A 25903-nucleotide genomic window follows, 5' to 3' on the forward strand; every position below is an offset into this window, starting at 1 on the left:
ATTACAGGCACGCACCACCTCACCCAGCCAATTTTTGTATTTTTAGTAGAGATGAGGTTTCACCATGTTGGCCAGGCTAGTCTTGAACTCCTGACCTCAGGTGATCCACCCCTCCTTGGCCTCTCAAAGTGCTGGGGTTACAGGTGTGAGCCACTGCGCCCAGCCAAAATATCAGTTAAGTTTAATATTGTTTTCAGAGCTTCACTTCAATAAAATAGGATGGAGGGCCTGGCAGAGTAGAGAGGGATTCAAATGTAGAAGGCTTGAAATCGTAGGCTGAGGAACTGAATCATGGGGGCTTGTAAAGATTACTGAACAGTGTAATAGCATAATCATCAATATCTGTGTTTCAGGAGGAACACTCGCAGCAGTGTGTAAAATAGGAGAGAGTGATGGAAAATAGTAGAGTCAGGAGAGTATTGCAAAAGTCTAGACAAGAGTTGATGGTAATTGCTGTGAGAATTGGAAAAATTTGACTAATTAAAGAGGTATGGAAGACAATCAATTGTAGAAGCCATAGGATTTGGTTGGATATGAGAAGTAAGGGAGAGTAAGGATTTCTTTTTTTCTTTTTTGAGACAGAGTCTTGCTCTGTTGCCCAGGCTGGAGTGCAGTGGTACAATCTTAGCTCACTGCAACCTCTGCCTCCCGAGTTCAAGTGATTCTCCTGCCTCAGCCTCCCGAGTAGCTGGGATTACAGGCGCACGCCACCACACCCGGCTAATTTTTGTATTTTTAGTAGAGACAGGGTTTCAGCATGTTGGCCAAGATGATCTCGAACTTCTGACCTCAGGTGATCCGCCCACCTTGACCTCCGAACGTGCTGGGATTACAGATGTGGGCCACAGCGTAATCCTAGAGTACGGATTTCAATGGGTTAAGGGTTTCCGGTCTGAACATCTGAAGATGCCATTCCTTAACTGAATGCAAGCTCAGGAACGTGTGGATTCTAGGATTAAGAATGATTTTCTCCTGTTATTTGAAATGTGGATCCCGTGTGATGCTAACCACCTGGACAGTTAGAGTAGCTGTGGGGAAATTTCTTCGAACAAGGGAAAGGAATATTATTGTAATGAAAACAGCTCATTTTTGTAGTTCGCAACCATTAGTGCCCCCAAACTCTGAGGTAGTTATTACCTCGCCAGCAATAAAAGCTTGATTATAGTCCCTGATTACTGACTCTGTGAAGGTCCTTGTTTCCAGCAACTTCCATAGGCAAAATATTATTGTGATTAATTATCGTGTGGCATAATACAAAGACTAGATGATGTATTGTGGCTTCCGGAGGGAGCCTGCTTCGTTTTTTCGCTGGAGCCCTCGGGGCAGGGCAACTGGAGAAATCCCTGCGTGGCCTTCGGCCCTTCCCTGGTCAGAGCCCGCCAGCAGCGAGGTGCTCCCAGCCATGAGGTCTGGGTCTTCAGGATCTCCCGACTTCGGTGCCTTGACCTTGGGCGGAGGGCCCTGTTACCCTTCCTTGCTCACGGACTCCAGCTTTCAGCGCCGGGGACGGGGCGGGACCGCCCTTAGGTCCCGCCCCTCCGCCTCCGCCTCGCCCCGCCCCGCCCCGCTCGCGGCCGCCGGCTCCCGCGGGCAGCAGGGGGATGCGCGCCTGCGCTGGCCCTAGCCTCGGAGCAGCCATGATGGTGGGTGTTCTCCGCGGCGCCGAGCCCCGGGAGCGCGGTGGGGGCGGCGGGCGCGGGGCGGGCGCGGGGACCGCGCCAGCCTGGCACTAATGTCTCCCTTTGTGTCTCCCCCATCCCATCCTTTTCTCCGGCGCGTCGGGCCCGCCGACCCCGCAGGAAGGCCTGGACGACGGCCCGGACTTCCTCTCAGAAGAGGACCGCGGAGTAAGTTCTGCCACCGTTTCGCTCGCGGAACCCTGCCACCCTCCCTCCCCATCCTGGGTCCACGGGTGTGGTACGGGGAGGGGTCCCCAGCCGCGCCGCACTCCCTCTCCGTAGTCCTCCTTTCGGTTTCCTCGCTGCACCGCGCCCCACCCTCCTGCAGCCCTTCCTCCCTGGGGGCCGCTCGGTTCCGATTCCCGGGGACCCGCGGCTGCTTTTTTGTTCCCCGCCGCTGGTTCGGGCCTTCTGATGGACCTCCACTCCCACCCAGGGCGGGGTGCAGGTGGGGAAGTGGAAGTGGAGGCGGGAGCTGGAACGCCCCCACCCTCCCTCGCCACTTTAGGGCCATGAAAACCCATTCTCGGACCTTCCGGCGGCACCCTCAATTTTCACCCGGTGTTGACATCTCGAACTTGCTCCCGCCCACCCTTCTCTCTGTCTCTCAAATAGTACCGGTGTAGTCTACATTACCATTTTGCAAAGATTTTTACAGTAGCCGAATCAACTCCTGTGCAGTGCCCTACTAGATTATGCAAAGTGCGGGTAACCTTCGGTATCTTTACTTTTTCTAATATCCAACGAATCCTGTCTTTGGCAGGATTTCCTTGGTGTTTTATTCTCCCTTAGCTTCTTTGAGGTATATTGAAAAATACTATTGATAATTGTATATACTTAAGATACACATTATATTTTAATACACCAATGCATTGTGAAATGAGTACCACAATCAACCTGACATATCCACTGCCTCACCTAGTTACCAGTTTTTTTTGTGTGTGAGAACATTTGAGATCTAAGCAAATTTCAAGTCTGTACCCTTTGACCAACATCTACGCTCCACCCCGCCCCCCACCCCCCACATACACACCCCGCCAGGCCTTTGATAACCTCCATTCTACTCTTGGTGTTCTAAGGTTAGTTGCATTCTACTTCAGAAAGAGCCTTCCGGTCTCTGATTCCTCCCTTCCACCCCTCTCTCCACTCCCTTTTTTCTTGGCTGAAGGGTGGTTATCTTTATAGTCCCTTGTACAAGTGAGCACTTGGAAAATGTTGATATATGATAATTACTATTCATCAAGGTTTCGTGGTTCCTTCACTTTTCACAGCCTGCCCTTCAGTTTTCCCTTTTGCTTTTTCTTAGCCGTCTTAATGTGAAAGAGACATCTGTTAGTGCATATTTGGTAGGTGATAAAATATTGTGGGATGTTATTGCTGTTTGTAATAACAGATGAGGTAGTTAGTATAACCTGGTGACTTTTATAAAGCTTTTATTTATTTATTTGGTTTTATGAGACAGTATCTCCCTTTGTTGCCCAGGCTGGAGTGCAGTGGCATGGTTATAGCTCACTGCAGCCTTTACCTCCTGGGTTTAAGTGATCCTCCCACCTCAGCCTCCCAAGTAGCTGGGACTACTGGCATGGGCCACCATGCCTAGCTAGGTTTTTGTTTGTGGTTTGTTTTTTGAGACGGAGTCTTGCTCTGTCACCCAGACTGGAGTGCAGTGGCACTATCTTGGCTCACTGCTAGCTCCGCCTCCCGAGTTCACGCCATTCTCCTGCCTCTGCCGACCAAGTGTAACTGGGACTACAGGCGCCCTCCACCACGCCCGGTTAATTTTTTGTATTTTTAGTAGAGACGGGGTTTCACCGTGTTAGCCAGGATGGTCTCGATCCCCTGACCTCGTGATCCGCCCCCCTCGGCCTCCCAAAGTGCTGGGATTAGAGGCGTGAGCCACCGCACCCGGCCTGTTCGTTTGTTTTTATAGAGACAGGGTCTCACCATGTTGCCCAGGCCAGTGTCAAACTCCTGGGCTCAAGTGGGCCTCTTGCCTCTGCCTTCCAAAGTGCTGAGATTATAGGCATGAGTCACTGTGCCCAACCGAACTTTTAAATAGTAGGAAAGATGGAGAAGGTGCTGCATACTTTATAAATTAATTTCTCAGTGTAAACAAAGACATTATTTAGAATTTCAGGTTAAAGCAAAAGCATCATATGGAATTACTGGTTGTTTCTAAGATTTTTAGTTTTGGCCAGGCACAATGGCTCACACCTGTAATCCCAGCATTTTGGGAGGCCAAGGCAAGCGGATTGTTTGAGGCAGGAATTCAAGATCAGCCTGAGCAACATAGCAACACCCCAACTCTACCTAAAATTTTTAAGATCGGATGTGGTGGCTCAGCCTGTAATCCCAGCACTTTGGAAGGCCAAAGCGAGTGGATCACCTGAGGTCAGGAGTTTGAGACCAGCCTGACCAACATGGTGAAACCCCATCTCTACTAAAAATACAAAAATTAGCTGGGCATGGTGGTGCATGCCTGTAATTCCAGTTACTCTGGAGGCTGAGGCAGGAGAGTCACTTGAACCTGGGAGGTGGAGGTTGCAGTGAGCCGAGACTGCGCCATTGCACTCCAGCCTGGGCAACAAGAGCAAAACTCCATCTCAAAAAAAAAAAAAACAACAATTTTTTTTTTGAACTTAGGCAAGCTTGGTGGTATATGCCTATAGTCCTAGCTATTTGAGAGACTGAGAGCTTAAGAACAGTGAGCTATGGCTTGAGAGGGCCTGGGTAACACAGTGAGATCATGTCTCTAAAAAAATTTTTTAAATTGTATTTTGGATTTTAAAATAGGGGAAACTAGCAGAGTTACTTAATGAAGTGAGAGGAGTTGATTAGAGCACAATTAAACTGATTTTTCTAAATATAAAGCATATGACCTTTATATTTAGATAACTTTGTGTCCTATTTTTGGGGTCTACTAGCACAAGCAAACAGAATTTGCTTTCTTGAAGGATCTTACTAATAATGTTCAGTAAAAATAAAAATATTAATTTTTGAGTATGTCGATGATGTGAAAAGTATCTTTTGGTGAATATTTGTGTTCATGGCTTTATGCCTTCAGGAAGATTTGCTCATGGATCTGGAAGCACTTAAGTAATTTGTCCAGAAACTTTTTCTTTTTCTTTTCTTTTTTTTTTTTTTTGAGACAGAGTCTTGCTCTGTTGCCCAGGCTGGAGTGCAGTGGCGCCATCTCAGCTCGCTGCAAGCTCTGCCTCCCAAGTTCACGCCATTCTCCTGCCTCAGCCTCCTGAGTAGCTGGGACTACAGGAGTCCGTGACCATGCCCAGCTAAGTTTTTGCATTTTTTTTTTTTTAGTAGAGGCGGGATTTCACCGTGTTGCCTAGGATGGTCTCGATTTCTTGACTTTGTGATCTGCTCACTTGGCCTCCCAAAGTGCTGGGATTACTGGCGTGAGCCACCACACCTGGCCCCAGAAACTTTTTTGTGTATTACAAAATTGAAGAGGAAAACAAAAGAGCACGCCTGACGGAGATGTTCTTATAGAATCCTGTAGATGAAAATTTTAATATGGAAATGGAAAAAAAAACATGAATTAGAACACTTTTGGAACATCAGGATGGATATGTACACTTGCCCAGTTCTTCCTTATTTTTGTCCCATGGAACTGAGTGAATCATAATAATTATATAATTATAGGTGGGCACAGCATAATCATTGTTTCATTATATTTCATTATATTTCATCATCCCTCTGTAGCCTTTAGTATCCTCCTTTTTCTAATGAGAAATCTGAACTTCAGAGAAACTAAGTTAGTGGTCTGAGGTCACACAGCAATGAGTGGGAGAGCTGGACTTTAAACCACATTTCTGATATCAGAGCCACTGCACAGGTTTCTCAAAGTGGCCTTGAAATACTTGCCTTAGAATTACCTGGGTCGTTTGAAAATCAAAATGAAAGTTTCTGGCTGTCACCTCCTCACTAAATCAGCATCTCTTAGGGTAGGGAATACACAATATTGAAAACTGTTGGTCACACTTTGATCTCTTCAGCCCCACCTCTACATAAGGGCAGATAACTGCATTTTTTTGTTTGTTTTTTTTTTTTTTAATTTTTTTGAGACAGGGTCTTGCTCTGTCACCCAGGCTGGAGTGCAGTGGCATGATCTCGGCTCACTGCAGCATCTGCCTTCAGGTTCAACCAGTTCTCCTGTCTCAGTCTCCTGAGTAGCTGGGACTACAGGCACATGCTACCACACCCAGCTAATTTTTGTATTTTTAGTACAGACAGGGTTTTCACCATATTGATCAGGCATGTCTTGAACTCCTGACCTCAGGTGATCCACCTGCCTCGGCCTGCCAAAGTGCTGGGAGTATAGGCCTAAGCCACTGTGCCCAGCTGATAACTTTTTTTTTTTTTTTTAGAGGGAGTTTCACTCCTGTCACCCAGGCTGTAGTGCAATGGCACGATCTTGGCTCACTGCAGCCTCCACCTCCCAGGTGCAGGCGATTCTCCTGCCTCAGTCTCCTGAGTAGCTGGGATTATAGGCGCCCACCACCACACCTGGCTAATTTTTTTGTTTTTTTAATAGAGACAGGGTTTCACCATATTGGCCAGGCGGGTCTCAAACTCCTGACCTCAGGTGATCTGCCCGCCTCGGCCTCCCAAAGTGCTGGGACTACAGGCGTGAGCCACCGCGCCCGGACGATAACTGCTTATTTAACGAGTGCCCAAGGAGTTTCTGTTTGTGACTGAAATTTGATTACTGCTGCACAAAGTTATCCTGCTATTTCCTCATTTTAGAAACAGAAATATCTGGCCTGTTTAAATTTCCTTACATTGTGTTTGTCCTGATAGAAATAGATTGCCATAATTAGAACTTTTAGGCATTGCATTTTTAGTTTAGATCATCTTGTTGAGCCTTTTAAGAAAGGGAGTCTTGGCGGGTCACAGTGGCTCACCCCTGTAATCCCAGCACGTTGCAAGGCGGAGGCGGGTGGATCACGAGGTCAGGAGTTCGAGACCAGCCTGACCAACATGGTGAAGCCCTGTCCCTACTAAAAATACAAAAAATTAGCCGGGTGTGGTGGCGGGTAGCTGTAATCCCAGCTACTTGGGAAGCTGAGGCAGGAGAATCACTGGAACCCAGGAGGTGGAGATTGCAGTGAGCTGAGAGCATGCCATTGCACTCCCACCTGGGCAACAGTACAAGACTCTGTCTCAAAAAGAAAAGGTCATCTTGATAGAGAAAAAGCATGAAGTACATATTGATATGAGTTGCAAAGGGGGCAGAACATTCAAAAATGATAACTAGCATTTCATGTAAAGCAGTAAGCAATTTTTTTTTTTTTTTTTTTTTTTTTTTCTGAGACGGAGTCTCGCTCTGTCGCCCAGGCCGGAGTGCAGTTGCGCGATCTTGGCTCACTGCAACCTCTGCCTCCTGGGTTCATGCTATTCTCCTGCCTCAGCCTCCTGAGTAGCTGGGACTACAGGCACCCGCCACCACGCCCTGCTAATTTTTTGTATTTTTAGTAGAGACAGGGTTTCACCATGTTAGCCAGGATGGCCTCGATCTCCTGACCTTGTGATCTGCCTGCCTTGGCCTCCCAAAGTGCTGGGGTTACAGGTGTGAGCCACCGTGCCGGCCCTTTTTTTTTTTTCTAGACAGAGTCTTGCTCTGTTGCTAGGCTGGAGTGCAGTGATGCGACCTTGACTCACTGCAACCTCTGCCTCCCAGGTTCAAGCTATTCTGCCTCAGACTCCTGAGTAGCTGGTACTACAGGCACTCGCCACCATGCCCAGCTAATTTTTGTATTTTTATTAGAGATGAGGTTTCACCATGTTGGCCAGGATGGTCTCGATCTCTTGACCTCATGATCCACCCGCCTTGGCCTCCCAAAGTGCTGGGATTACAGGCGTGAGCCACCACATCTGGCTACAGGTAAACAAAATTAAAGTCAGTGTTTTTAAATAAATCTTTAAGTAGCCGCATATTTTCATCATGATGTTTCGCTTAGAACAGAATCTCAGCGCCCTAAGAAAACATTGTTTTGACCAGGCACAGTGTCTAATGCTTGTAATCCCAGCACTTTGGGAGGCCAAGATGGGCAGATCACCTGAGGTCAGGAGTTAAAGACCCTCCTGGCCAACATGGTGAAACCCCATCTCTACTAAAAATACAAAAATTAGCCGCGTGTGATGGCTGGTGCCTGTAATTCCAGCTACTTGGGAGGCTGAGACGGGATAATCACCTGAATCCAGGAGGCAGAGGTTGCGGTGAGCCAAGACCTTGCCATTGTACTCCAGCTTGGGCGACAAGAGCAAAACTGTCTCAAAAAATAATAATAATAATAAAAAAAGGAAAATACTGTTTTGTGAGAAATTTTAAAAACAGGCTTCAAGACTACATAGTGTTGAAAAATATTGGCTGCATTTTCATCTCTTTAGCCCTACCTCTATATAATAGGTTTTTCTCCCTCAAATAAAGGACAGTAACATATTATTTGGTAAACAAATGAGCCCTTTGAATTGGACACATTTTTTTCTAATGTGCTTGTTAAATAAGAACAGTGCGTGCCAGAGTGATGGCATGATTCTCTTTGCACTTGATTTCAATTCTGAATAATATGTTTATTGTTTTCAAGAATTACTTTAGGTAGAGTAACTACTCGTTCTCCTGTACTTCTAGCCTTGTTCCTACCTCTATTCCTTATCTTCGTTAATAGCATCACTTTCCAGTTATGCCGGCAAGAAACCTCTGAGTCATATCCTTCATTTTATATCAGAACAGTCATTGCGGCCAGTTAATTTCACCTTGGAAATGTTGTTTACCCCATCTTTCATGTGCATGGTCCCATTTAAACTCCTTGCTACTTCTTTCTTGGACTGTAGCAGTACCTATCCTTAGTCTGTGTCTTTAGTCTTTCTACCTCCAATTCAGTCTTCAAATTACTTATATTACTGAAATGATTAAACCATATAGCACCATTAGTGAAAAGGACTTCCTTGGACCCCAGTTTTTTTGGGGGTAAGGTCCAAACTCCTTAGGCTAACATTAAACTCTGTTTATAACCTTTTCTGACTGGCTTCATTTCTCAATATCTCTTCCCCCATATTCTAGTGTATTCCCCATTGCCCAAGCACCTCTACACTTGACTGTCTGTTTTATGCATGCATTTCAGTGTTTTATTTTCCCCTCACCTTTTCTTTCACTTGAAATTCAACTTGAATTTGGCCCAGATGCTTGCATTTTGTTTTGCACCTACACACTTTTTAGCTTAAACACATTCCACATTTATTGATAGTTATTTCACATAAAAATGTGACATATATTATGTTGGCTGAGGACTAAAAAGGTGAATAAGACAAAGTTCCTGCCCTGAGACCATCACAGTATAGTGAAGGAGATAGAGTTATAATCCCTTGAAATAAAGTGTATGGGAGTTCAAAGTAAAGTGTTCAACTTTAGGGGAAAGGGTAGTAGTAAAGACATAATGATAGTTACACATTTACATAGCATTCACTGTATGTCAGGGACTTTCCATGTATTAACTCAATTCTCAAATCCCTATGAAATACACCTACTGTTATTCCTATTCGGGAAAGGAAAACTGAGTTGCAGAGACATTAAATAACTTGCCCAAAGTCAAAAGCCAGTAGGAGCCGTGGTCAAATAGGCAGTCTAGCTCTAGGGCCTGGCTTTTAACCACTGTGCTATTGGTCTGCTTTCCAACGGGGAGGATGGCATGTGTTGGTAATTTGGTTCCTCCTAGAGCACTAGTTCTTACTGGAGCATAGGTTGCAAAGGTACATGCAGCCAGTATGGACAGAGTATAAAGTGCATAGTGAAAGACTCCAGGCAGTGGGAAGTACTGAGGGATTTTAAGCTAGGAAAGACATGCCCAGGCCAGGTGCAGTAGCTCATGCCTGTAATCCCAGCACTTCGGGAGGCCGAGGTGGGCAGATCACCTGAGGTAAGGAGTTCAACACCAGCCTGGCCAACGTGACGAAACCCCATCTATACTAAAAGTACAAAAAAAAAATTAGCCAGGTGTGGTGGTGGGAGCCTGTAATTCCAGCTACTAGGGAAACTGAGGTAGGAGAATCGCTTGAACCCAGGAGGCAGAGGCAGCAGTGAGCCAAGATCATGCCACTATACTCCAGCCTGGGCGACAGGAGCAAAACTCCATCTCAAAAAAAAAAAAAGAGGAAAGACATTTCCAGGTGAAAATATCATTGTAGATTATTCTAATATAGAGGATAGATTGATGCTTCCTTTCAGAAAGCAAAGAAACCAGTTAACAGGCTAATGCAACAGTCCAGATGAGAAATGACAAAGGTAGAACTAAGGCAGTGGAAGAGGGATGAAGGAAGGGATGTAGTAAAGAGATGTTTAGGAGATAGAATTGACAGGACATAGTGACTGAATAAGTAAGTACATGGGCTGGGCAAGGGAGAAGGAGAAAATAGGAAGGAAGAGCAGGGTTAGAGGTTAGGTCATAAGTCTAGTTCCAAGTATGTTGGATTTAAAGTACCTGTGAGGCATCTAACCTGCCCCTGCCAAACTAGAATATAAGATCTGTAAGGTTGAGGATTGTGTCTCTTCACTGCTGTCTCCTTAACATGTAGGACAGTGCTTGATACATTGAGGGCACTGAGTTGTTTAATAAGCAAATACATCCAGATGGCTATGTCTAGTTGGTAACTTGAAATTAAATTGGGAACTTAGAATAAAAGGTCTGAATTGGAGATGTAATTACTTAGGAATTATTAGTTGAGAATGGCTGATATTTGCAACATTAGATAGCACCCAAGGGAAACCAGCATTTAAGGACCAGAGCAAAGATGATTGCTTAATGGGGCTGAGAGGGATAGGAGGCGAATCAGAGGAGACTTCAAAAGTTGAGAGAAGCTGGGTTAGTGGCTCATGCCTATAATCCCAGCACTCTGAGAGGCTGAGGCAAGAGGATCACTTGAGCCCAGGAGTTTGAAACCAGTCTGGGGTGTGTAGAAATATCCTGTCTCTACAAAAACTAAAAATTAGCAGGGTGTGGTCACACATGCATTTGGTCCTAGCTAGCTGCTTGGGAGGCTGAGGAGGGAAGATTGCTTGATCACAGGAGTTCAAGGCTGTAGGGAGCTAAGATTGTACCACTGTACTCCAGCCTGGGCGACAGAGTGAGATGCCCGTCACTTTTTTTTTTTTTTTTTTTGAGGGAGAGTCCCACTTTATCACCCAGGTTGGAGTGCAGTGGCACTATCTTGACTCACTGCAACTTCTTCCTCCCGGATTCAAGCAGTTTGTTGTGTCTCAGCCTCCTGAGTAGCTGGGATTACAGGCATGTACCACCATGCCCAGCTAATTTTTGTATTTTTAGTAGACACAGGGTTTCACCTTGGTGCCCAGGCTGGTCTCTTTTTTTTTTTTTTTTTGAGATGGAGACTCGCTCCGTCGCCCGCGCTGGAGTGCAGTGGCCGGATCTCAGCTCACTGCAAGCTCTGCCTCCCGGGTTTACGCTGCCTCAGCCTCCCGAGTAGCTGGGACTACAGGCACCCGCCTAGTTTTTTGTATTTTTTTAGTAGAGACGGGGTTTCACCGTGTTAGCCAGGATGGTCTCGATCTCCTGACCCCGTGATCCACCCGTCTTGGCCTCCCAAAGTGCTGGGATTACAGGCTTGAGCCACCGCGCCCGGCTGAGGCTGGTCTCAAACTCCTGGCCTCAAGTGATCCTCCTGCCTCAGCCTCCCAAAGTGCTGAGATTATAGGCGTGACCACCACGCCTGGCCCCATCTCCAGTTTTAAAAATAATGATTTTTTAAAAGTTGAGATAGTTTTAAGAAAGGAGTGGTCAGAATGATACCAACGCAGAATACTGCAGAGAGGCCAAGCAGACTGAAAAATATCATTGGTTTGGAAATTAGGTACTCATGTAAAGAATTTTGTTTTTGTTTTTGTTTTTTGACATGGTCTTGCTCTGTTGCTCAGGCTGGCATGCAGTGACACCATCACAGCTTACTGCAGCCTTGACCTCCTGGGCCTCAAGTGATCCTCCCACCTCAGCTTTCCAAGTAGCTGGGACTGCAAGTGTGTCCCACGATGACCAGCTGTAAGGCAAAATTTATTTGTAAAAAGGTTTGTTGGTGGGCCTGAGAGAATAAACAGCTGCTGGCATTTATTTCTCTGGGCTGGAGGAGGCAAGTTCACTTGTTGAGGGTGGGGTGTAATGTAGTAAAAGTTGGAATTGTTGCTGCAGGAAATCAAAAGAGGAGCTGAGTGAAGTTGCACAGGACTGGACTGCTGAGTAGTTTTAAAAGAGCATTTGCAATTTGGAGACTGTTAATTTGAAATGGAACAGTACAAACAATGGTGACTTTTCTGTAGCCATACTCAGCAGCCCAAATGTAAAAGTTGAAGATTATATTGATCTTGAGGCCAGGTGGCTCATGCCTGTAATCCCAGCATTTGGGAGGCTGAGGTGGGAGGATCTCTTGAGCCCAGGAGTTCAAATCTAGCTTGGGCAGCATAGTGAGACCTCGTCTCTATAAAAAAAAATATAAATAAAAGATAAGTAGATCCTGAATGGGAATTTGTAAGCCAGGTATGGTAAAAGAGCAGTGAGAGTTGAAGGGGCCAGCAGGAAAGGTATTGGAATGGCATTTGCGGAGTAGATTGGAAAAGGAGTGAAGCAGAGGGAGTGCCGACAGACTGGAAATAAATGGAAAGGTCACAGGACTGGAGGTGTTGATGAGGTTACATTGTACATGTGGTAAAAGTGGTGGGGAGAAAGCAGGAAGCAGTTAATTTTATATTACATAAGGTTGATTGTCTTTCTCATTGCAAACAGATTTCTTGAAGGCAGGGCTTTTTGCTCACTTTAAATCTTCTGCAATACCTGGGACAGTTGTTTGCGTATAAGTGCTGAAAAAAAAGTTTATTAAATAACCGCATATTACTGTATTGCCTAGAGAGTCAAGTGTTTATATTTATTCTATCTATATATTTTTTGAGACAGAGTTGTGTTCTGTCACCGAGGCTGAAGTACCGTGGCATGATATCAGCTCACTGCAACCTCCACCTCCTGGGTTCAAGTGATCCTTCTGCCTCAGCCTCCTGAGTAGCAGGGGCTACAGGCATACACCACTGCACCCAGCTAATTTTTGTATTTTTAGTAGAGATGGGGTTTCACCATGTTGGCCAGGCTGGTCTCGGACTCCTAACTTCGTGATCCGCCCACTTTGGCCTCCCAAAGTGTTGGAATTACAGGCATGAGCCACTGCACCCGGCCAATCAAATTCGCTTCTATCATGGGGTTTTTAATTGATTGTACTGTAATTACCTGAAAATAGTTTTGCAGCCCAGTTGTGGTTACCACCTTTCTTTCTTTCCTCTTCCCTTCTTTACATTCCACAAATATTTGTTGAGAACTTCCATTGGGAATATAGCAATGAACAAAATAGATAAAAACCTATGTCTTCATGGAGCTGAATTACAGTCATGAAAAGACATTTTTAAAAAGTAAAGTATATTAGGTTTTGAATAAGCATTATGAAGAAAAATGAGGGAGGAGTAAGGATTTTTGGGCTGAAAGGGAGGATGGTTTGAGCTGCACTTTTAGATAGGGTGCCTAGGAAAGGCCTTCCTGAGGAAGACGTAAGGACCTGAAGAAAGTGAGCTGTGCAGATAGATATCTGGGGGCAGAGTGTTCCAGGCAGAGGGAACCAGCAGGTGCAAAGAATCCCTGAGACGGCAGCATATTTGTGTGTTCAAAGAACAAGGAGGGCCGGGTGCAGTGGCTCACGCCTATAATCCCAGTACTTGAGAGGTCAAGGTGGGTGGATCACCTGAGGTTGGGAGTTCGAGAGCAGCCTGGCCAACATGGTGAAACCCCATCTCTACTAAAAATACAAAAATTAGCTGGGCCTGGTGGCGCATGTCTATAATTCCAGCTACTAGGGAGGCTAAGGCAGGAAAATCACTCGAACCAGAGAGGCGGAGGTTGCAGTGAGCCAATATCGCACCACTGTACTCCAGCCTTGGCGACACAGCAAGACTCCTTCCCCCCCAAAAAAGGAGGCCATATGGCAGGACTATAGTGAGCCAGAGGAGTGGTAAATTAGATGATATCAGATGGAGATTTTATAGTGCCTGGTAGGCCACTGTAAGGTATTCAGCTTTTCTTCAAGCGGAAACTCCTTAGATTTTGAGCAGAGAAATGATTTCTAGTTTAATGATACCATAGTGGTGACCCTGTAGGGAATAAATTTATGAGGGGCAAGGGCTGAAGTAACATCAGTTCGAATACTATTGTTAAGAGTCAAAGTTATTTTCTTTCTTTTCTTCCTTCCTCTTTGCCCCATCCCATCCACTCATCCATCTCTCTACATTTTTTTTCTGTCAAAATATGAACAACTGACTTTTTAGGGATGTTCTAAGCTAGATACTTCATAGTACACTAGTCAGTATAATAACTAGTAGTGAATGTCTTCCTAAGTCTTTTTTTTTTTTTGAGACAGAGTCTTGCTCTGTCCCCCAGGCTGGAGTGCAGTGGCGCAATCTCAGCTCACTGCAAGCTCTGTCTCCTGGGTTCAAGCTGTTCTCTTGCTTCAGCCTCCCAAGTTCCTGGGACTATAGGTGCCTGCCACTATGCCTGGCTCATTTTTTGCATTTTTAGTAGAGACGGGGTTTCACTGTGTTAGCCAGGATGATCTTGATCTCCTGACCTTGTGATCCACCCACCTTGGCCTCTCAAAGTGCTGGGATTACAGGCATGAGCTACTGTGCCTGGCCCAAGTCTTTTTTTTTTTTTTTTTTTGAGACAGGGTCTCACTCCGTCACCCAGGCTGGAGTGCAGTGGGACAATCACAGCCCACTGCAGCCTCAGCCTCCTGAGGAGCTGGGACCACAGATGTGCACCATTACACCCAGCTAATTTAAAAATTTTTTGTGCAGACAAGGTCACACTGTGTTGCCCATGCTGGTCTCGAACTCCTGGCCACAAGTGGTCCTTCTGCCTTGGCCTCCCAACGTACTGGGATTATAGGCATAAGCTACCGTGCCTAGCCTTTTACTAAGTAATTATATATGGAACAGCAGGTCAAAGTCTTTAAATTGTTCTTCTAATGATACTACATTTATGTTACTTAATTTTTATTTTTTTTTGTCATAATCTTTCTCTTGACCAGTGACACAAATGTTTAACCTAGTCAGCCTCTGACAGAAGACAGTCCAATGTTTATTGTCCCAGAAGAAGATTAAGCCATTGAATGTAATCTAATTAGAAATTTCTTCAAACTGAACTCACTAGTTGCAGAAAGTTGATTAAATTTTTTTTACCTGAGATGTCGTGCTCTCTCAACCAGGCTGGAGTGCAGTGGTGCGATCTCAGCTCACTGCAACCTCCGCCTCCCAGATTCAAGCAGTTCTCCTGCCTCAGCCTCCTGAGTAGCTGGGATTATAGGCGCCCACCACCACACCTGGCTAATTTTTTTTTTCTTTTTTGTATTTTTAGTAGAAACAAGGTTTCACCATGTTGGCCAGGCCGGTCTCAAATTCCTAACCTTGCGATCCTCCTGCTTCAGCCTCCCAAAGTGCTGGGATGACAGGCGTGAGCCATCGTGCCCAGCCAATTAAATTTTTATGAAACACATAACATTTTTAAAATTTTCATGAAACACAAGTTGTTTGCTTGACTCCTGTCCTTAGTAAAACCCTCTAAATGATTGACTTTTTGCTAAACTGAGAAGAAAATCTGCCTAGACGATTTGTGTACATTTTATGTAATGAACACTAAATCTCACACCTGTAATCCCACCCTTGGCTAATTTTTGTTCTTGTTAATTGTTTTCGGTTTTTTTTTTTTTAGAGACAGGGTTTTGCCATGTTGCCTAAATTGGTCTTGAACTCCTGAGCTCAAGTGATCCAATCGCCTCAGCCTCCCAGTGTTAAGATTACAGGTGTGAGCTGCCACACACAGCCAGATTTTTTTTTTTTTTTTTGAGACAGAGTCTCACTCTGTCGCCTAGGCTGGAGTGCAGTGGTGCCATCTTGACTCACTGCAACTTCTGCATCCCACGTTCAAGCAATCTGCTGCCTCAGCCTCCCGAGTAGCTGGGATTACAGGCGCCTGCCACCAGGCCCAGCTAATTTTTGTATTTTTAGTAAGAGGCGGGGTTTCACCATCTTGGCCACGTTGGTCTTGAACTCCTGACCTCGTGATCCACCTGCCTCAGCCTCCCAGAGTGCTGGTATTACAGGCGTGAGCCACCACACCCGGCCCCAGATTCTGTATTTTTAACAAGCAACCAGGTTGATTCTTACTAGGTGTGTTTTGGAAATGCTAGACTAAGCAATTAAAACGTAAGAAGTGGAGAAATGCCACAGTAATTATTCTAAAACCTGTATGATAAATGAACTAGTTTCCTGTGGCTGCTGTAACAAGTTACCACAAACTTGATGGCTTAAAACTACATAAATTTAGGCCGGGTGTGGTGGCTCACGCCTGTAATCCCAGCACTTTGGGAGGCCGAGGCGGGCGGATCACAAGGTTAGGAGATTAAGACCATCCTGGCTAACACGGTGAAACCCTGTCTCTACTAAAAATACGAAAAATTAGCTGGGCGTAGTGACAGGCGCCTGTAGTCCCAGCTACTCTGGAGGCTGAGGCAGGAGAATGGCGTGAACCCGGGAGGCAGAGCTTGCAGTGAGCGGAGATCGCGCCACTGCACTCCAGCCTGGGCGGCAGAGCGAGACTCCGTCTCAAAAAAAAAAAAACTACATAAATTTATTCTCTCACAGTTCTGAAGGCCAGAAGTCAGAAATCAGTATCACTGAGCTGACGTCAGGATGTCAAGCTGGCAGGGCCAGCTCTCCCTCCAGAGGCTCGAGGGAAGGATTCCCTGCTTCCTCCAGCTTTCAGTGGCTACCAGCAGCAGCAGCCCTTGGTTTGTGGCTGCAGTACTCTAATCTGCCTCCATGGTCACAAGACCTTCTCATTAGTTATTGGAGTATTTTTTTCTGTGTCAAATTTTCTTTTTTGATACTGAGTCTCACTCTTGCCCAGGCTGGAGTGCAGTGGCCTCATCTCTACTCACTGCCAGCTCTGCCTCCCAGGTTCACACCACTCTCCTGCCTCACCCTCCCGAGTAGCTGGGATTATCGGCATGCGCCACCACACCTGGCTAATTTTGTATTTTTAGTAGAGGTGGGGCTTCTCTACGTTGGTCAGGCTGGTCTCGAGCTCCTGACCTCAGGTAATCCACCTGCCTTGGCCTCCCAAAGTGCTGGGATTACAGGCCACCGGCAGCACCTGGCCTCTGCTTTTTGTATATAGATAATGTGCTGGCTCGGCGTTGTGGCTCACTCCTGTAATCCCAGCACTTTGGGAGGCTGAGGCGGGTGGATCACCTGAGGTCAGGAGTTGAAGACCAGCCTGGCTAACATGGTAAAACCCCATCTCTACTAAAAATACAAAAGTTAGCTGGGCCTGGTTGTACATGCCTGTAGTCCTAGCTACTCGGGAGGTTGAGGCTGGAAAATCGCTTGAACATGGGAGGCGGAGGTTGTAGTGAGCCAAGATGGGGCCCCTGCACTCCAACCTGGGGGGACAAAGTGAGACTCCATCTCAAAAAATAACATGTGATTGATTGCCTTTAAGGCCCACCTAGATAATCCAGGATAATCTCAAAATCCCCATCTCAAAATCCATAATTGAATGACATCTGCAAAGTCCTAGTCCTTTATTGACATACAAGGTAACATTTACAGCTTCCAGGAATTTGGATGTAGATACCTCCCAGGGAGCTACCACAATAAACATCTTAAAAGTGGCCTCGCCTGGCTCAGTGGCTCACACCTGTAATCCCAGCACTTGGAGAAGCCAAGGTGAAAGGATTGCCTGAGCTCAGGAGTTCAAGATCAGCTTGGGTGACATAGTGAGACCCTGTCTCTATTTAAAACAAAAAACAAAAAACAAAGGCCTGAATGTGATTAAAGAAAAAAAGGAGGCCAGGCGCAGTGGCTCACGCCTGTAATCCCAGCACTTTGGGAGGCCGAGGTGGGTGGATCACGAGATCAGGAGATCAAGACCATCCTGGCTAACACAGTGAAACCCTGTCTCTACTAAAAAAAATACAAAAAATGGTGGCAGGCACCTGTAGTCCCAGCTACTCGGGAGACTGAGGCAGAAGAATGTGAACCCGGGAGGTGGAGCTCGCAGTGAGCCAAGATTGCACCACTGCACTCCAGCCTGGGCGACAGAGTGAGACTCTGTCTCCAAAAAAAAAAAGAAAAAAAAGGAAACAGGGAAACAGATTTTTTTTTTTTTTTTTTTGGAGACAGAGTCTCACTCTGTCGCCCAGGCTGGAGTGCAGTGGTGCAATCTTCGCTCACTGCGAGCTCCAGCCTGGGGGAAAGAATGAGACCGTGTCACAAAAAAAAAAAGAAAAAAAAGGAAACAGGGAAACAGATTTTTTTTTTTTTTTTTTTTTGAGATGGAGTCTCACTCTGTCACTAGGCTGAAGTGCAGTGGCGTGATCTCCACTTTGTGCAACCTCCGCCTCCCAAGTAGCTGGGACTACAGGCATGCGCCACCATGTCCAGCTAATTTTGGTATTTTTAGTAGAGATGGGGTTTCACCATGTTGGCCAGGATGGTCTCAATCTCTTGACCTCATGATACACCTGCCTCAGCCTCCCAAAGTGCTGGGATTATAGGTGTGAGCCACTGCACCTGGCGTCCCCCCCCCCCTTTTTTTTTTTGAGACAGGGTTTGGCTCTGTTGCCCAGGCTGGAGTGCAGTGGTGTGATCTCAGTTCACTGCAACCTCCACCTCTTGGGCTCAAGCCATTCCCCACACCTCAGCCTCCCAAGTAGCTGGGACTACAGGTGTACAACATGTGCCAGGCTAATTTTTGTATTTTTTGTAGAGATGGGGTTTTTCTGTGTTGGCCAGGCTAGTCTCAGATTCCTGAGCTCAAGCAATTTGAATACCAAGGTGGGCGGATCACTTGAGGTCAGGAGTTCAAGACCAGCCTGGCCAACATGGCAAAACCCTGTCTCTACCAGAAACTACAAAAAATAGCTGGATGTGGGGGTGCACGCCTATAATCCCAGCTTCTCAGGAGGCTGAGGTGGGAGAATCACTTGAACCCGGGAGGGAGAGGTTGTAGTGAACAGAGATCACCACTGCACTCCAACCTGGGTAACAGAGTGAGACCCTGTCTCAAAAACAAAAAATAAAATTTATATATACACATATATATATTTGAAATCATTGAGTAAACAATTTTGCATTTGCATTCAGCATTTTTTTCATTTACAATATAATTAAAATTTGAGATACTAATGACCAGGTGAGATTCTCTAAGTCCTAGGTTTTACAACTAGAGTACTGTCTTTGAAACAGTCTATTTCATGTCTTTGCAGCTGGCTAAGACTTACCTTTTAGTGTTTTGAGTCTTATCCTAAGTCTCAAAATTACCCAAACAAGTTACAGTATTTATTGTTTAAAGAGTAAGAAAAACATGAAGTTTAAAAATTTAAAACAAGAAGAGTCTTTTTTTTTTTTTTTTTTTTGAGACGGAGTCTCGCTCTGTCGCCCAGGCTGGAGTACAGTGGCCGGATCTCAGCTCACTGCAAGCTCCGCCTCCCGGGTTTACGCCATTCTCCTGCCTCAGTCTCCCGAGTAGCTGGGACTACAGGCGCCCGCCACCTCACCCGGCTAGTTTTTTGTATTTTTTAGTAGAGAGGGGGTTTCACCGGGTTAGCCAGAATGGTCTCGATCTCCTGACCTTGTGATCCGCCCGTCTTGGCCTCCCAAAGTGCTGGGATTACAGGCTTGAGCCACCGCGCCCGGCCAAGAAGAGTCTTCTTATAGATGAGAAAGTGGAAGCACTATATAGGGAATATATTCATTTCATTGAGTACTTACTGTATGTTAGTATTTTTCTTAGCACTTTACATTAATGTATTTAATTATATTTGATAGTTTCATTGTATATTCCTGAATATAAAGAGGCGGGAGTTAAACTTGTTGCTTGATAGTCTTTTTATTATTTTTCTTGTGCTTCAAGACAGACACATTCCTTAATTTTAGAATACTTGAACTTAAATGGACCACTTTCTTGGAAAATAGGTTGTTTGGGTTTTTTTGAGACAGGTTTTTTTTTTTTTTTGGTTTTTTTGTTTTGTTTTGTTTTTTGAGACGGTTTTGCTCCATTATCCAGGCTGAAGTGCAGTGGCATGATTACTGCTCACATCTCCTGCCTCAGCCTCCTATGTAGTGAGACCACAGATGTGTGCCACCATATTTGGCTATTTTCTTTCTTTCTTTTTTTTTTTTCAATTTTTGTAGAGACAGGGTCTTGTTATGTTTCCCGGGGTGGTCTTGAATTCCTGGACGCAGTCAGTCCTGCCTCAGCCTCCTAAAGTGCTGGGATTACGGACATGAGACATCACATCTGACTGAAAAGAGTTTTCTTTTTGAATTAAACTGTAACTAAACTATAATTAATCATGATTAGCTCGGTGACTTAAGTAAAGCAAAATATAGTTGAATACTATAAAATGAAAATTCTAGAATTGAATACTACAGTATTAAGGTAATAGCGTTGCCCAATCAAAATGTATATAATATGTATATTATATGGACATGAGTACCTCTTTAGACTTAATCTTTTGTTATTTTTGTTTTGTTTTTGCATTGTCTGAGAAAAAAATTATATAAAAGCACATGATTTTCATTAAGATACTGGTTTTCTTCTTCCAGCTTAAAGCAATAAATGTAGATCTTCAAAGTGATGCTGCGCTGCAGGTGGACATTTCTGATGCTCTTAGTGAGCGGGATAAAGTAAAATTCACTGTTCACACAAAGGTAAATGTGATTTTGTACTTTCTATTATTTTAGCCATTTATTATACTACATATGTGATATGTTGACTGGTACTTGGATTTTAAACATAATTGGAAAGAGACTTTTAACAAAAATAGGTGTAGGAAAATGTACTTTTTTTAGATTAATATTCTGAGAATCAGAACCTAGACAGAGAGCAAATTTAATTTTTTCCAAATTTTTATTAGTATCTTTTATCATTCTTGTCACTTTCAATTTCATTGTTCTTTCTGTCAAATTACTGTCTTACAAATGATTATTTTTACTATTTTTTTTGAGATGGAGTCTCTTTCGTCCAGGCTGGAGTGCAGTGGTGTGATCCTGGCTCACTCACTGCAACCTCCGCCTCCTGGGTTCAAGCAATTCTCCTGTCTCAGCCTCCCAAGTAGCTGGGACTGCAGGCACAAGCCACCACGCCCAGCTAATTTTTGTATTTTTAGTAGAGATGGGGTTTCACCATATTGGTCAGGGTGGTCTCTAACTCCTGACCTCAGGTGATCCACCCACCTTGGCCTCCCAAAGTGCTAGGATTACAGGCATGAGCCACAGTGGCCAGGCACAAATTATTATTGTTATGAGATTTCAGTTCTTGAGTGCATTTTCAGATTGCAGATTTCTTTCCTTTGTTTGAATAGGTGAGTTTAATATACATTAGTAACGTAACTTTTAAGTAACTGTAGCAGTACAATATAATAAGAGTCTGTCAACTTACTTTCCCAACAATCCGAAGATAATTTTGTCCAGGTATCTCAGGTTTTATGATAGACTTTAAAGGGCACTGATGGTCTTGAAATAAGATGAATTTTTTTAAATGATAGAAAATATTGGCCGGGCGCGGTGGCTCAAGCCTGTAATCCCAGCACTTTGGGAGGCCGAGGCAGGATGATCGCTTGAGTCCAAGAGTTCAAGACCAGCCTGGGCATCTTAGTGAGACCTCATCTTTACAAAAAATAAAATTAACCAGGTGTGGTGGTTCGTACCTGTAGTCCCAGCTACTTGGGAGACTGAGGTGGGAGGATTGTTTGAGCCTGGGAGGTTGAGGCTGCAGTGAGCCGAGATTGTTCCACTGCACTCCAGCCTGGTGGCAGAGCAAGACGCAGTTTCAAAAAACTTTTTAGTGTAAATTTGATTTTTATTCAAGAAAATCTCTATCTTTACAGAGTTCACTGCCAAATTTTAAACAAAACGAGTTTTCAGTTGTTCGGCAACATGAGGAATTTATCTGGCTTCATGATTCCTTTGTTGAAAATGAAGACTATGCAGGTTATATCGTAAGTATTGAGACTCCATTTTAATTCCATTTTCTAGTAGGTTTTAGGTACTTTATTATGTTTTGGAATATTGTTTAGCATTTTTTGTGAACTGTTTTTTTGTTTCGTTTTTGAGATGGAGTCTCACTCTGTTGCCCAGGCTGGAGTGTAGTGACTCCATCTCGGCTCACTGCAGCCTCTCCCTCCCGGGTTCAAGCAATTATCCTGCCTCAGCCTCCCAAGTAGCTGAGATTACAATCACGCACCAACACACCCAGCTAATTTTTGTATTTTTAGTAGAGACAGGGTTTCACCGTGTTGGCCAGGCTGGTCTTGAACTCCTGACCTCAGATGATTCGCCCACCTCGGCCTCCCAAAGTGCTGAGATTACAGGCGTGAGCCACCGTGCCCGGCTCTGTTATGTTTTTTAGAGACAGAGTCTCACTCGTGTTGCTCAGGCTGGAGTACAATGGTGTGACCTTTGTTCACTGCAACCTCTGCCTCCTGGATTCAGGCGATTCCCCTGCCTCAGTCTCCCAAGTAGCTAGGATTACAGGCACCCGCCACCATGCCCTGCTAAATTTTTTTTTTGTATTTTTAGTAGAGACGGGATTTCACCATGTTGGCCAGGCTGGTCTCCAACTCCTGACCTCAGGTGATTCTTCCTGCCTCGGCCTCCCAAAGTTCTGGGATTACAGGTATGAGCCGCCACACCCAGCCTGATATGTTTTTTTAAATTGTCAGTTATGAAACATATTTGGTTACCACCTTTATCCTGAAATGTTTTCTTAGGGGTTGTGGGATATGTTACGTTCCCTCATTTAAACTTAATTTCTTACTGTTTGTTAGAATTGAAATGGGCTTGTCCTAGGGACTAAGGAGATGTTACAAACCATACTGGTTTTAAAACCGTGGTTGGGGCTGGGCGTGGTGGCTCATGCTTGTAATCCCAGCACTTTGGGAGGCTGAGGCGGGTGGATCACAAGGTCAGGAGTTCAAGACCAGCCTGGCCAAGATGGTGAAACCTCGTCTCTACTAAAAATATTTTTAAAAATTAGCCGGGCGTTGTGGCAGGTGCCTGTAATCCCAGATACTTGGGAGGCTGAGGCAGAATTGCTTGAACCTGGGAGGCAGAGGTTGCAGTGAGTCAAGATCCCACCACTGCACTCCAGCCTATGTGACAGAGCGAGCCACTGTCTCAAAAAAAAAAAAAAAGAAAGAAAAAACCATAGTTGGACAGATACTTAAGAGTTGGAAGTCTCGGCTGGCCACGGTGGCTCACGCCTGTAATCCCAGCACTTTGGGAGGCCAAGGCAGGCAGATCACCTGTGGTCGGGAGTTTGAGACCAGCCTGACCAACATGGAGAAACCCCCATCTCTACTAAAAGTACAAAATTAGCCAGGCCTGGTGGCACATGCCTGTAATCGCAGCTACTCGGGAGACCGAGGCAGGAGAATCGCTTGAACTCAGGAGGCGGAGGTTGCGGTGAGCCGATATCACACCATTGCACTCCAGGCTGGGCAACGAGGCACGGTGGCTCACGCTTGTAATTCCAGCACTTTAGGAGCCTGCGGTAGGTGAATCACCTGAGGCAAGGAGTTTAAGACCAGCCTGGCCAACATGGCGAAACCCCGTCTCCACCAAAAATACAAAAATTAGCTGGGTGTGGTATTGTGCGCTTATAATCCCAGCTAAAAAAGTAGATAACTTTTTTTTTTTTTTTTTTTTTTTGGAGACAGGGTCTTCCTCTGTCACCCAGGCTGGAGTGCAGTGGTGTGAGTTTGGCTCATTGCAACCTCCGACTCCCGGGTTTAAGCGATTCTCCTGCCTTAGCCTCCCGAGTCACTGGGATTACAGGCGCCTGCCACCAGACCCAGCTAATTTTTGTATTTTTGTCAGAGCCGGGGTTTCGTCATGTTGGCCAGGCTGGTCTTGAACTCCTGACCTCAAGTGATCCTCCCACCTCGTCTCACAAAATGCTGGGATTATAGGCATGAGCCACCACACCCAGCCTCAGGTTATCTAATCTTAATATGTACCAGATGTGACCAGTCATGTTTTCTCACGCCTGTTTATCCCAGCAGTTTGGTAGGCCAAGACAGGCAGATTGCTCTAGCGCAGTAGCTCAAGACCAGCCTGGGCAACATGTTGAAACCCTGTCTCTACCAAAAAAAAAAAAATTAATAATAATAAAATAAATATGTGCCAGATGTTATAGTAAAGAACAGATGGTTATTGTGGTCTCAGCTGTTAACCGCATTCAGATTTCTAAAATTTTTTTTTTTTTAATCATCATGACCTGATTTCATCTCCATCCTTGTAGCTTCCACCCTTTTCAGTAATTTGTTTTCTTTTTCTTTTCTTTTTTTTTTTCTTTTTTTTGAGACAAAGTCTTGCTCTGTCACCTAGGCTGGGGTATAGTGGTGCTAAGCATAGCTGAATGCAGCCTCCAACTCCTAGGCTCAGGTGATCCTCCTGCCTCAGCCTTCTCGGTAGCTAAGACTACAGGTGTCTACACCCAGCTAATTTTCAAATTTTTTTATAGAGAAGAGGTCTCACTCTTTGCTTAGGCTGGCCTCAAGTGATATTCCTTGGCATCCCAAAATGTTGGGATTACAGGCATGAGCCCCCACCATGCCCAGCCAACAGTTCTTATTTATGGACCCTTCCTCCTAAGACAGTTTTTTTTCTTACATCTTTCTCTTGAATGATATATCTCTTCTAAATCTTATATTTTTATTTAAGGTAAGTGCTTACTTACTCCCTGACTCTGGATGAATAGAGTGAAGTTAGTCATTAATCTGTGTCTTGTTCTTTTATTTTCTGTGTGTGTGTGTGTTTTTTTATTTGTTTTTTTTTTTTTTTGAGATGGAGTCTTGCTTTGTCGCCCAGGCTGGAGTGCAGTGGCACCATCTCGGCTCACTGCAAGCTCTGCCTTCTGGGTTCACGCCATTCTCCTGCCTCAGCCTCCGAGTAGCTGGGACTACAGGCACGCACCACCACGCCCGGCTAATGTTTTTTTGTATTTTTAGTAGAGACGGGGTTTTACCGTGTTAGCCAGGATGGTCTCGATCTCCTGACCTCGTGATCCGCCCGCCTCGGCCTCCCAAAGTGCTGGGATTAGAGGCGTGAGCCACCGCACCTGGTTTGTTCTTTTATTTTTAAAACAGTTCTTTCTTCTTGGTACATTCCTCCAATCCAGGACCCGTTTTAACATCCCTTGCTGCATTGTAATGTATTCATTAATTTAAAAATTTTTAATTAGTATTAATTTTAAAAAACACAATAGCATAAAGCTATTAGGAGTTCATTAATTTTTAAAATGCATTTTTGTTGGCCGGGCGTGGTGGCTCACGCCTGTAATCCCAGCACTTGGGGAGGCCGAGTCAGGCAGATCATGAGGTCAGGAGATCGAGACCATCCTGGCTAACATGGTGAAACCCCGTCTCTACTAAAAATACGAAAAGAAACTAGCTGGGCATGGTGGCAGGAGCTTGTACTCCCAGGTACTCGGGAGGCTGAGGCAGGAGAATGGCGTGAACCCAGGAGGCAGAGCTTGAAGTAAGCCGAGATTGTATCACTGCACTCCGGACTGGGTGACAGAGCGAGACTCCGTCTCAAAAAAAAAAAAAAAAAAACCATTTTTGTTTAATCATACCATTTATATACTTTTGGAAAGTGATATGCGTATTTGTTACACGTGTTCAGTCTGTGGTCAGAGCTTAGTACACACATGAATTTGAGGATTCCAGGTTGCTGTGGGAGTCTGCAGATTGAAATTTATTTAGAATTGCTGTTCTAATAGCAGAAAGTAGTTCTATCTATGCTATATTTCTTCTTTAGTGTACAGGACCTGAGAACTCTTTTTTTGTTTGTTTTTTGAGACGGAGTCTCGCTTTGTTGCCAGGCTGGAGCGCAGTGGCACGATCTCAGCTCACTGCAATCTCTGCCTCCCTGGTTCAAGCAATTCTCCTGCCTCAGCCTCCCGAGTAGCTGGGACTACAGGCGTGCGCCACCACACCCAGCTAATTTTTGTATTTTTAGTAGAGACAGAGTTTCACCATGTTGGCCAGGATGGTCTCAATCTCTTGACCTCATGATCCACTTGCCTCGGCCTCCCAAAGTG

General features: G+C 45.1%; 1 protein-coding gene across 2 annotated transcripts in view; it reads left to right on the forward strand.

The window, feature by feature from the left end:
- Positions 1-1558: 1558 nt before the first annotated feature.
- SNX6 (sorting nexin 6) overlaps positions 1559-25903 on the forward strand; it is a 65730-nt gene continuing 41385 nt past the window's right edge. The window contains exons 1-4 of one of the 2 annotated variants that reach the window (XM_031668181.1): positions 1560-1643; positions 1800-1847; positions 20404-20508; positions 21687-21797. In XM_031668181.1, the coding sequence (XP_031524041.1) occupies positions 1602-1643; positions 1800-1847; positions 20404-20508; positions 21687-21797 (306 nt within the window). In that variant the 5' untranslated portion in view covers positions 1560-1601. Of the gene's footprint in view, positions 1644-1799; positions 1848-20403; positions 20509-21686; positions 21798-25903 lie in introns of both variants that reach the window. The other variant, XM_031668182.1, reaches the window with a different exon arrangement.

This window comes from Papio anubis, chromosome 7, assembly GCF_008728515.1.
Source record: "Papio anubis isolate 15944 chromosome 7, Panubis1.0, whole genome shotgun sequence".
Classification (NCBI taxonomy): Eukaryota; Metazoa; Chordata; class Mammalia; order Primates; family Cercopithecidae; genus Papio; species Papio anubis.